This window comes from Curcuma longa, chromosome 19 (assembly GCF_044706935.1).
Source record: "Curcuma longa cultivar G26 ecotype Majalengka, Jawa Barat chromosome 19, ITB_CL_G26_1.1, whole genome shotgun sequence".
NCBI lineage: Eukaryota > Viridiplantae > Streptophyta > Magnoliopsida > Zingiberales > Zingiberaceae > Curcuma > Curcuma longa.
Window position 1 is genome coordinate 6,942,492 of NC_133879.1, and position 13,269 is coordinate 6,955,760.

The 13,269-nt window shown below is 39.5% G+C and overlaps 1 protein-coding gene across 1 annotated transcript; it reads left to right on the top strand.

The window, feature by feature from the left end:
• The first annotated feature begins 903 nt into the window (after positions 1-903).
• On the top strand, positions 904-3,600 carry LOC141812412 (protein NRT1/ PTR FAMILY 4.2-like). The gene is made up of 6 exons (XM_074700417.1): positions 904-918; positions 1,020-1,134; positions 1,221-1,438; positions 1,956-2,381; positions 2,479-2,606; positions 2,730-3,600. The coding sequence occupies exons 1-6, from the start codon at positions 904-906 to the stop codon at positions 3,598-3,600; spliced, it is 1,773 nt and encodes a 590-aa protein (XP_074556518.1).
• Positions 3,601-13,269: the final 9,669 nt, after the last annotated feature.

Consider the following 13,269-nt stretch of genomic DNA (forward strand, 5'->3'; position numbering starts at 1 on the left):
GGTGATAGATGATGATGATTATCACAAGGTTTAGTTGGTTGTTTTAGTTTTAATTTTTGGTGAGTAAATTCCCTTGGGATAAATTTGAAGTGCTATGGGCTTTTAACCCAAAAGCCCACAAAAAGCAGTTTGCGGCCTCCAGCCACATGCCCCGCGTGCCCGCTCGACGTTGTGCCTGCTCGCTGTGGGCTTGGGCGGAACGCGCGGGGCGTTGCCGGCGCTGGGCGCCGATCAGTTCGACAAGAGCAACCCCAAGGAAGCACGTCATCTCACCAGCTACTTCAATTGGCTCCTCCTCAGCGTCACTGTCGGTGCCAGCACCGGCGTCACTGTCATCGTCTGGCTCAGCACCGAGAAGAACCGCTGGGCCTTGGCGTTCTTCATTTGCATGGTCCTCACCATCGCCGGTTTTATATGCCTCGCCGCAGGAATATGTCGAGAGCATTTCCTACTCACCAGGCGGGACAAAATTTGTCACTCCCTCTGGCTCCATCCATGGAGAATCTGTTTTAACTCGATTCCATCCCACGTCTTTATCATCATTACCCATAATTGACATTGTCAATTATTTTAGTGCTGATTAACTTGGTTTCAACGGAGTAACCAAGCAAGATAACCAGAGGGTGATTCAACACGTCAGCTAGCTAGCTAGTACCCATGCCACGTTAACCGAGGTTAATTGTAGGAATGAACGAAGGAGGAATAAAACGACAAATGAAACAGTACGTAGCTGTGCCGGCCAGGGGAGCGGCATCCTCTAAGTGACGCCTCACTCTATTTTAACTCCCAATGCTCCCTCCATCTCCTCTTACATTTGACTCCATTTCCTTGGCTACTTTCCCATCGGTTGCTCCGTTCCCTGCAGGCACTGGCCTGAGCTTTTGCTACAGCTTCGCATTCGCAATGGCAGCAGTCGATGTGTGTATATATCAACTCCCTCTCGATGGCGCTGCTCGTTGCCATATTTGATTTCTCATACATATGTCTAGCTAACGTGATCCCTCTTGTGCTGCATGCAGGAGAAGAGCATAACCATGGAGGTCGACGAGGCCGGTGCCAGCTGTGAACACACTCCTCCCCGATCATCGTGGCGGGTGAGGAAAGGCGGTTACAGAGCCGCCATGTTCGTATTTGGTAAGAGTAGTATATATACTATCTTTATTGAGATTATCTCTAATCTTGAAAATTGATTAATTAAATTAATTAATTATGGGGTACAGTGATGTCGGGATTGGACAACCTGGGAGTCGTTGCAAACATGTTGAGCTTGGTCATCTACTTCATTGTGGTGTTGCACTTCAACTTGGCGGAGGCTTCCACCACGCTCACCAACTTCATGGGTGCAACTTTCCTCATCACCTTACTGGGAGGTTTCATCTCTGATACCTACATGACCCGCCTCAACACGGTTCTCGTCTTCGGAATTTTTGAAATACTGGTAACTATTAATTATTAGATTTTTAGAGATTGAAAAATATGGTAATCTAAATTGTCTACTCTATATATCTTAGTCAGATAAAAGATGAGATAATATAATCATTTAGCAAAAGAGTTTGCAGTTTGTATGATCCACCGAGGAGAAAGTTTGATAATTTATGTTAGATTCACTTTCATGTATGATCCACTGCAGATGTTTATTTATATAATAATAGCAGTAACTTTTTTTTTTATCTTTTTGGAGATGTTTGTTTAATTTTATACAATAAGAAGACTAAGTGCTTGTTATATGAAAATGATAATATATAAATGTTTAGCATCATTAAATCAACTTTGAGACTTAAATTGAGGGCAAAAACTTAAATCAACCTTACAATATAATTTCTGTTTAATTAAAAACAAGTTGAAACGGATAGGACTCGGCGATTGGTGATAGATGATGATGATTATCGCAAGGTTTAGTTGGTTGTTTTAGTTTTAATTTTTGATGAGTAAATTCTCTTTGGATAAATTTGAAGGGCTATGGGCTTTTAACCCTACAAGCCCACAAAAGCAGTTTGCGGCCTCCAGCCACATGCCTCGCGTGCCCGCTCAAGGACGGCAACTTGCGGCTGTTCGACACGACGTTGTGCCTGCTCGCTGTGGGCTTCGGCGGCACGCGCGGGGCGTTGCCGGCGCTGGGCGCCGATCAGTTCGACAAGAGCAACCCCAAGGAAGCACGTCATCTCACCAGCTACTTCAATTGGCTCCTCCTCAGCGTCACTGTCGGTGCCAGCATCGGCGTCACTGTCATCGTCTGGATCAGCACCGAGAAGAACCGCTGGGCCTTGGCGTTCTTCATATGCATGGTCCTCACCATCGCCGGTTTTATATGCCTCGCCGCAGGGAAGCCTTTCTACCGCGTCCGGGTACCTGGAGACAGCCCAATGCTGAAGTTTATTCAGGTTTAATTGTAAACTTATTAAATTGTAAAAAATTGATCCCTTGAACGAATATTTATTTGATTTGCAGCGTGTGACTTGATTACCCTTAAAATTGTAGGTCGTCATAGTTTCCATTCGCAATCGGAAATTTCCACTGCCGGCCAATGCAGATGAACTATATGAGATGGATGAGAAAGACCAGGGCAAGAAGGATGAAGAAGTCCTGGCTCACACGAGTCAGTTGAGGTATTTGATCGATTTTTTTTTTCTCGTAACAACAACAAAAAAAACAAGAGAATGTCCATTTTTTGAAGCTCCACAATATTATTGCGGCAAATGATCGGAAATTAAACACTTGTGCCGATGCAGGTTCTTCGACAAGGCCGCAGTGTTGACTGCGGGGATGAAGCCGGAGCCATGGAAGGTTTGCCCCGTGACCCAAGTGGAGGAGCTTAAGATCATCATCCGCATGCTCCCGATCCTAGCGAGCACAGTAGTGATGAACACCTGCCTGGCGCAATTGCAAACCTTCTCGGTGGCGCAGGGTCGAATAATGGACCTCAGCCTCGGTCATTCCTTCAAGGTCCCCCCTGCCTCTATCCCGGTCATCCCGCTCGTCTTCATGTCTATCCTTCTCCCCCTCTACAACTTCCTCTTCGTCCCCTTCGTCCGTCGCTTCACCGGCCGCCCCTCCGGCATCTCCCACCTCCAGCGCGTGGGAATCGGCCTCGTCCTCTCCGCCGTCTCCATGGCCATAGCCGCCATCGTCGAGGTCAAGCGGCGTAACGCATTCGTCCAACACAACGAGCAGATCAGCCTCTTCTGGCTCTCCTTCCAGTATGGTATTTTTGGGATCGCAGACATGTTCACCCTAGTCGGGCTCATGGAGTTCTTCTACAGCGAGGCGCCGGCCGGGATGCGATCCCTCTCCACTTCCTTCTCCTTTCTCTCCCTCGCCCTTGGCTACTTCCTCAACACGGTGTTGGTGCAAACCATCAACGCCGTCACTGCCCGCCTCGCCAGCAGCCACCGTGGATGGATCGAGGGAACGGATCTTAATCTCATCAACCTCGACTTGTTCTACTGGTTCCTCTCCATCCTCAGCTGCCTAAACTTTGGGGTCTATCTCCTCTGTGCCACGTGGTACAAGTACAGGCGAGATTACAAGATCGATGGTGATGATCAACTGAAACCCCAGCGGCAATCACAAAATGACCCTGATGATCAACCACGGACCTGAGTTTGGATTCCATGTGTTAGCCATATGCATATGTTGCTTCGTTGCTTCTAGATGGCGTAGAAATTATTGATAGCGATTGGACGCGTGACTCTCCCGTCTCGTGGGAGACTCCTGTGGCAGCATAGCATTGTACTTCTGGTTTTACCAGACATGATAAGTTGATAAGCACCCCAAACTTTTATTGGTTTCGAAGAACAAACAGCTTTAGAAGGACTAGGATCAATAGACCTCGTTTATATGTAAAATAATTTCATCTCTAGGCAAAAGGGCAGTGAAGAAGTTTAGTGCAATTAGATCCCAACTTAGTCCTGTTAGAGAGATTGCTAATACATCTAGCTTGGTCAATAAAGTATTAGTGTAATTGGGCTTTAACTTATCTGCTTGAAGTAATTATTAGTACAATCATGCAAGGATCTATTAAATCAAAGATTATATTTTGATATTTGAATTATATATTTGAATAATATGATGGTGCAATCATATCATATCATGATCAATATTATAATAGAAAAGTCTACTAAGGAATTGATAAATAAAATTTAATATGGAAATGATGAGTGGTTGGAATTTAGCGAGTGCAAGCAAGTAAAAAGATTAATAGGTGTTCATATAGTGGAAGATTAGATAAGTTAAGAATGGTTGAATATTTAATCGTGAAAGTTTTAGTAGATCAAGAATAACTAGATGTTTGATAATAAAAATTTAGACAAGTACTTGTACAAACATTAAATGTCTTGGCAAGTCAAAGATGTTACATTAAATATCACTGGTAAAAGGGTGAATAAGATTTTTTTATCATTTTAATTGTGCTCATCTGAATACAATGTAAGTTGTACAGTGGAAATAAAATAAACAAATCAATACAAAAGGAACAAACACACAAACCACAACCATTTATGTTCCAAACACAAAAGGAAGAAACACACAAATTAGAACCATTTACATTTGGAACCATGGATTTCTACTCCATAATTTATGATCAATCAGTAGATTACTTCAGAATCGTTGTTATATTTTCTCCTCTTCAAATGCCTTTTGAAGATAAAAGAACTATTTTTTTAATCCGCAAACCATAACAATTTATGTTTAGAATCTTTGGTTTCTACTTTATGACCTATAATCGGTTGGTGGATTGATCTCAAAATCACTACTATATTTTTGCCTTTTTAGATGCCTTCCAGAGATGAAGACACTATAGGATTGAAAAGGCGATAGAGGGGGATGAATATTGCATTTTTAATTTTTTAAATAAAAATAGTTATGTAGCAAAAATATTTAAAATAAATAAACTCAATTAATTACTTGGCTCATAATCTAGTGACTACTACTTCAAGGCCTACGATCCCATGCATGGATCATTTCAGATAGGCAATTCACTAATACTCTCCTTTCTGAAAAATTTTCAAAGGAGGAAAGCTCGTTACAAAAGAAGAGAGTAGTAACACCCTACTATCTCTTTTAAATGAAATGCATGTATTAAAGAGTAATCGACAATAATTTTATGGAATTAAGTGTAGTTTGTCGGAGAGTAGATCGGCGTATTAGACTTGCAGAGTGTGCTTCAAATAGTAAGACAAGAGTGTTGAGTTGTAGAGGATTGTATTATTGAGTCTCGAATCCTGAGTCTCTTTAATAGATCAGTCGACTGATTTTCTTGATCGGCCAACTGATTTTCTTGATCAGTCGTCAACTAAATCCAATGAGATCCCGCCCTATCCGTACTTGATTTTGGGATTTTTCTGGTCGACTGAACATCCTATCAATCAACTGACCTTTACTCTTTTCTTCTAAGCTTAGATTAACCCACCTTGCTTGATATGTGCTCATCCACTTTGCTTGATCGACCAACCCACGTTGTTCGATTGATTTTAGATAACTTTTATTTTTTTGTAAAATAAAATTAGTACTACAAAATCGAGTTAGAACCAATTTATATATGCATTATTTATTCTGGCAGTTAGACTATCTGATCTTGACTTAGAAACCTCCGTTGGTTTCTTTAGTCAAACCAATGCATAAGGTTTATCCCAAATGGGGCACGTCTTCACTACTCCAAATAGGCCTCTTTGCGACTTACCTTACTTACCCACCAAACATGTGATCCGACTGACATGTTTGGACTTCTTCTTCTGCTTAGTATCTGATCGACCTGATCTACTAAGATTTTCATGTAACACCAAATTAGAACAATAGAATAGAAATAATAATGCAAAATATTATACTTTGATTATTCAAATAAGTGGTCATGCAAACCTTTATTTTAGTCATACTTGTTTGGAGTTCACTCCTCTAAGACTTCTCACTATCTAAGGTTCACTCCCTTAAGATTTTTTTTACTTGAATTTCACTCCTTTAAGACTTCTCACTACCTAGGATTTACTACTCTAGGATTTTTCCTCTTACCAAGCATCTGATCACCCATGAACTGCCTGGACTTTCTCCTTTGCCAGATATCTAATTAATCTTAACATGTCTAGACTTTTACTCGTTTCATCTTCACAAGACGAAGCTCTTCATCTCTTCCATTTTATCACAACCTCTTCCATCATGAACCAAATTGAGTTGGTTCAATTTTAGTTCAAAATCGAATCATTTGGTTCACTAACCAAACGACCTCTAATTTGAACGAAATCAGTTTCGTTCATTTCATCTTCGCAAGATGAATTCCATCATTTTATCCTTTTATCTAGTCCAACCAGACTTTATTTCTCTCATTTTGAGAATCTAATTTTCAAACTCATTTTAAATCCTTTAGAGAACTTGTAATGCATGTGACCCAATAGGTTCCCAGTTATGTTGGTCGTCTGTAATTAACTATTAATTACGGAACAATCATGAGTGACACTTAGTAGTACATCATCATCTCCAATTGATCCAAAAATCAATGATTGATTCCAAAATAATTTTAAACCTTTCAGCAGTTCCAATTAAATGCGCCTTATTCCTTTCACCGTCTTATACACGTTTGGTTCAGGACATAGTCTATGTGTCGGTCCCCACTAGGCTGACTACGTCACACCTAGCCCAAGCTGTTTTCTTATCCTATGGATTCAAGTTATTGGTACATGTATCCAAGAGTATCGTACTCTTAACATGTAATGCCTTTGCCAAAGACTTTTGATAACAATCCTGACAAGCGATCGTAAGGTATATGTCTCCTTTTCCAAGGAGCGGTGAATCATATGTGAGTTATTCAAACACCTTCGGACACTTCAACTTATATCCAATCATCTTGGGTCCACACCTCCTCGGAAATGCTTGCTTAAGATGTCAAAGTATAATTCTCTGTGACCAAGGTGATTTGGATACCGTAAGTCAAAGGAAACTCGCATTTAAACTGCACTGAGATCTTCATTGACATATATATTAAACCATATGAAGTCTCAAAGCCGGTCACTCTAATGAACTAATTACTTTTAACCGGCATCCACATTTAACTCTCAACATCCAATGTCTTCAGTAGTGAGATCAGCTGCTTGGCTAACTATGAAGTTTAAACGTGCTAGTCTCGACAGAATCGATGATGTCCATGCTCATCAATTCCTCGACTAGGGATAATTTCAATACATTCATAATTGTACATGTGAAGATGCTTGTAGGATCGATAACACGCTAGAGGGGGGGTGAATATTTGAAATACTTTTAACGTGTTTGACGCTTTTCCTGGTCTATTTTTTCAGAATTCATTGTAGGATCGAAGCGAAAATCAAAAAGTACGTGCGGAAGCAGAAATAGAAACGTAAATGGTAATGTGACACTTTTGTTTACTTGGTTCACAGCGCAACGCTGCTACTCCAAGGCCCACGGTCCTTGACCGTTTACTGCGGGCAAATCCACTACTTCACTTGCCCCTTACGGCAACAAGTGTAACGAAGTACAAATCAATTAAAAGCTCGGTACAAATATTAAACAGAATTAACTCTTTTTACCGACTTTTGATTGCGCTGGAGCTCCCCAAAAGCTTGTTCTCGGCGTATCGGCGGGTCTCGGAATGATCTGGATCGTGCACGACACCGATGTCGAGGTTGGAGCGCTTGGGAGTCGCGAGAACGGAGTTTGGAATCGAAAGAATGGATGTTCTCGGCTGCTGCTCGCGGCTGTCTTTTATAGCGCACCTGAGTCGACTCAACTGTGCATCTGAGTCGACTCCAGTCGACGTGGCAGATCAAATTCTATCGCTCCCGCTCGTTATCCTGCCTGAGTCGACTCAACTGTTCCTCTGAGTCGACTCCAGTCGTCGTGGCCGATAAAACTTTATCGCTGCTGCCTGAGTCGACTCAACTGTTCACTGGAGTCGACTCCAGTCTGATTTGGCGAAAAATCGACGCGCTGACTTCCGGGATTCTGCTGACTCAGCTGGAGTCGACTCCAGTCCTCACCTGAGTCGACTCCAGTGACAAAAATTAGCATTTTCATCCCGGAGTTAGCTTTCGTCCGATTTTACCTTTCCTGCAAAAATGTTAGCGAATAACATGCAAAATAAGCTTATTTTTAAGTCGGTTCCTAGAACCAACTTAAGGTCTTAACTTCAGGTCTCCAGTGAGACCCTGGGTTAGACCGACGCCTAATGTTCCTCTCGGGAACGCGTCCTGACCCACTCCACTCAGGAGAATTTACCTGACTGCCAACCGAGTCCTCCTGACCCGTTGGACTTTTGCTCGGCTCTGTCCTCGGCCCCCAGGGTTTGTGCTGCGGCTCGGTCCTTCCCGACCAGCCCAGTCTTCTGCTGCGACTCGATCCTTCCCGATCAGTCCAGACTTCTGCTGCGGTTGGTCCTCCTGACCAACCCAGACTTCTGCTGCGGCCTGGTCCTCCTGACCAGCCCAGACTTCACCTGGTGCTCTTGACTCTGCCAAGACTTCATGCCTAGCTTCCACTAGGACTTTAACCCTGTGCTTCCTGCACACTTAAATCAACATCTTAGTCCAATAACACACTTAACTTGAACCTAGTTCCATTATCAAAACTCAGGTTCGATCTGCTGGTGCTTCCTGCACCAACAATCTCCCCCTTTTTGATTATGGCAACTTAAGGTTTCAAGTTAAGTTCAAACCATATTTTCAAAAGTAAATTAGTTTATAGCAAAAAAAATTAACTCGGTTTATTTTCAAATGCTAAATCAAATTAATTGCAATGCATGCATAAGTGAATCCTTAATTTCACTCTCCCCCTGAATTCAACAAAATTTAAATTTTTCTCCCCCTGAATTCATGCTTAACAGTTCTCCCCCTGAATTCATGATTCAATCTCTCTCCCCCTTTTAATAGATTAAAAACTTGAAATTTTTCAAAAAATATTTTGAAACCTTGAATAATTCTCTCCCCCTTTGACATAATCAAAAATATTTTCTAAGGGTTAGGAGTCCAAGCTTAATCGCAAAAATAAGTAGACAAAAAAATTATCTCTTTGGGGCGCGTGTCCAACTTAGGTTTTAGCTAACTACTAGAAAGTAGAAGCTTGACCCAGTTAGTCAAGTGTAAGTGTATCATCCCGAGTTAGAATTGTTTCTTTCTGGGACACTTAACTTGATCAATATTAATTTAAAGTCCAAGTACAGGTTCGATGCACTGTGTTTAGCATCTTGGTACTTAGACTAGAGGCCTATACATCTCACACCGTTCTAAGTTTTTGCAATCACAATCAAGTTATCTAGTGTGCTTTGTGAGATGTCCACCTAGATCTATAGGAACATGCTTTCTAGGGGTTTGCTTCTAGTCTAAGGCTAAAACAATTCCTTTTATATTTTGAAAACAAGATAAAACTTAAAACTTTCAAAAATAGGTAGGGTTTTGAAAAACCTTTGAAAAGTATTTATAATAGATTTAAAAGACATGAGTTTTGAAAAACTTCATTTTACTACTCTACCAAACATAAGCCTAATTTTCTTCTTAGTGTACTAAATTCAGACTCGGGTAAGGGTTTAGTGAATATGTCTGCTAAGTTGGATTTTGACTCAACATAGTCAAGTGCAATTTCTTCCTTAGCGACATGGTCGCGTATAAAGTGATGTTTTACTTCTATATGTTTGGTTCGTGAATGGTGAACTGGATTTTTGGTTAAATTTATTGAACTTATATTATCAATTAAAATCTTTGTATTTTTGTACTCTAGATTGAAATCAGTTAATGTGTGCATCATCCACAGTAGTTGAGCAACACATTCACCTAAGGCTATGTATTCATCTTCAGTTGTAGATAGTGCAACATAGTGTTGCTTTCTACTACACCAGCTGACTAGACAAGGACCCAAGAACTGGCATCCATCGCTTGTACTTTTGCGGTCTAGTTTGCAACCGACGTAATCTGAGTCTGAATATCCTATTAGATCAAAGTTGTTGTTTCTAGGGTACCACATTCCCACAGTTAAAGTTCCTTTGATATATCTTAGTATTCGCTTAACTGCGATTAGATGTGACTCTTTAGCGTTAGCTTGGTACCTAGCACACATGCCTACTGCAAATAGTATATATATCAGTAGACTTTCTATTATACTTCTATAATATTTTAGGTCTACTTGTTTACCATTTGGGTCACTATCTATATGACAGTTAGTTGCAATTGGTGTACTTATTTTCTTAGAGTTTTCCATTCCAAATTTAAATATTAAATCTTTTGCATATTTACTTTGATAAATATAATTTCCATCCTTAGTTTGTTTAATTTAAAGTCCTAGAAAGAAATGTAACTCTCCTACCCAACTTATTTTGAATTCATTTTTCATTAATTTGATAAATTTTTTTAAATATTTTGAGTTGGTTGATCCAAAAATTATATCGTCAACATAGATTTGTGCTATAAAGAAGTCTTTTTCTATTATTTTTACAAACAAGGACGGATCAATTTGTCCTCGTTGAAAACCTTTAGTGACTTGGTAGGTTGAAAGCCTTTCATACCATGCTCTAGGAGCTTGTTTAAGTCCATATAGGGCTTTCTTATGTTTGAATACATAATCGGGGTGGTCTTTGTCTTCAAATCCTGGTGGTTGACCTACATAGACTTCTTCATCAAATATGACGTTAGTTCTAGAATTGAGTTAGATTGGGCATGACTAGTTGCCTTATGTGTAGCTTTAGTTTGTTTTCCTTGTTGACAAGCATTACAGATTTCATTTTCTAAGTTTATTAAGATCGGTAGTCCTTTTACTAGTCCGTTGTGATTTATTTTTGAAATAAGTCTAATATGTGTGTGGCCCAATCTTCTGTGCCACAACCTAGTTTCCTCTTGTTGTGTTAACAAACACTTGTTTGAGGATGTTGGTAGGTCAATATGGTACACATTATTTTTCCTAATCCCAGTTAACTTAACTCATGTGTTTTCTATATTTTCTATTAGACATTTTGACTTAGTGAACCTAACTATGTAACCTGAGTCACATAGCTGACTTATGCTGAGTAAATTAAATTTGAATTTTTCAACCAATAATACTTTACTAATAACAAAGTTTGAGTCTAATTCTATATCACCTGAGCCGATTACCTTTAGTTTTTCGTTGTTTCCGAAGGCAACAGAGCCCAAGTTTTTGAACTTGAGTTTGGTGAATTTTGATTGATCTCCAGTCATATGTCTGGAACAACCGCTGTCCAACATCCAGTTATCCAATTTCTTGTGTTCCTACATAACGAAACACTTAGTTGGATTATGTGGATTTGGATTGTTTTGATGTTATTAATAATAATTTTTAAGTTAATTTTAATTGAAAATAATTTTTAAGTAATTTTAATTGAAAATAATTTTTAAGTAATTTTAATTGAAAAATAATTTTTAGGTAATTTTAATTAAAAGGTAATTTTTTAAAAAATAATTTTTAAGTAAGTTTAAGTAATTTTAAGAAATTTAATTAAAATAGTTTTTAAGTAATTTAAAAATAGTTTTTAAATAATTTAATTTAATTTTTAAGTAATTTAATTAAAATAGTTTTTAAGTAATTTAATTAAAAATAATTTTCAAGTAATTTTAATTGAAAAATAATTTTTAAGTAATTTTAATTGAAAAATAATTTTTAGGTAATTTTAATTGAAAAATAATTTTTAGGTAATTTTAATTGAAAAATAAAGAAAATAAAGGTAATTTTAATTGAAAAATAATTTTTAGGTAATTTTAATTGAAAGGTAATTTTAATTAAAATAGTTTTTATTTATTATATTTATTACCTTTTCATCTCACCCAGACTAGATGATCAATCAGTTATCCTATGGGTTTAATGTGAGATGATTTTCTAATTTTATCTTTGTTTATTGTGCAAGGTATCTATATTTGATTAACCTTGAGTTAGATTCAGGTTTAACCGTCAATTGATTAAATATTTATTTCAAAAATTGATCTCCAAGCGGTGGCGAGGCATAGAGGCCTTCTTGGTTATCGGAGCAACGACCACTTTCTAAGACAAGATCAATTCAAGAAATTGGATATTTAACCAACTTATTGATAAACCTTGGTCTAACTAGTCTAGGATGTGGCGAGGTAGCTTCGGTCAGTTTGGTTCGACTAAGTGAGTCAAGTCAGGTACTCCTTACCATCCTTGATCACTCAACCTTACTTCCCTGACGTACTATCATCTCGCCCCACCCTGGTACTAGGTTGGCAAGTATTAATCAAATAGTTCATCCTTAAACTAACCTAATTTTCTATTGCGAGAAAGTAAATCTAAATTAAGCAAGAAATCAAATAATGTGATTTGGTTCCCCGGGATCGTGCCCCTTGATTGGTCGAATCAAGTGAACATGATCCTTGGGAACCAAGTATTGGTTCAGTCTGACTGGATTAACCAGTCGTGACTTAGGAACCCACGCTTGGACCCGTGTTCGATTTCTACGTGTTAGTGCTATGAATGATCTGTGTTTGGCCGCATACCCGATGCCCGATCGATTGTATCCAGCCTTCTGCGATCCAAGCATCATATCCAGATACTTGGACCCGGAGGTGAATTTTTCAAGCGATCTTCTGAGTTCACCGATTTGAATCTTCAGTTGAGCATTTTCTTCCTCGAGTTGAACTCGAGTCGAATCCTCAACCGAATTGCTCTGAGTCGGTTGCTCAGGGTTGACTTTCTCCTTGAGGATTACTAATTCCTCTTGGAGCGATTCAACCAAGGCATCAACCTTAGCCAATTTTTTACTTAAACTAATTATTATTGAAAATAGTCTTTCGTTACTTACAGTGGGGTTCGGGCCTTCGGAAGCGGATACGGATCCGCGACTTTCGTCGTCCGAGTCGTAGTCACTTTGGTTCGGTTCGTCCTGTGCCGGAAGGGCGAGGAAACTTGTTGTCGGTTCTCCGTCTGACTCCTCAGAAGATGACTTGTCCCACGCCGCCTTTAGCGCTTTCCGTTTTACTTTTTGATCCTTCCATGGGCAGTCTGCGATGAAGTGGCCCTTTCGACCGTAGCCGTAGCACTTCATCTCTGACTTTCCGGTGGTTGGCGGCTTTGATTTGTTGACCACCTTCTTGATTTCCGAACGGCGTATTCCGCGCTTATTCCGGAACATCTTTCAGACGAGGTTCACCAGCTCCGAGGTTACTTCGTCGTTTGTTTCGGAGTCTGATGATTCTGATTCCTCCGGGACCTTCTTCTTCTTTGAGTCGGTACCTGCAATTAAAGTTATACCGTTCTCCTGCACTTTTGTATTAGTTTGCTCGTGCAATTCAAATTCAGAAAATAGATCGTCTAACT

Excerpts from the sequence above, each read along its gene's own strand:
- LOC141812412 (XM_074700417.1), top strand. Across the intron at positions 2,382-2,478 it reads CAATGCTGAAGTTTATTCAG|GTCGTCATAGTTTCCATTCG; the intron begins GTTTAATTGTAA and ends TTAAAATTGTAG. Across the intron at positions 2,607-2,729 it reads GCTCACACGAGTCAGTTGAG|GTTCTTCGACAAGGCCGCAG; the intron begins GTATTTGATCGA and ends GTGCCGATGCAG.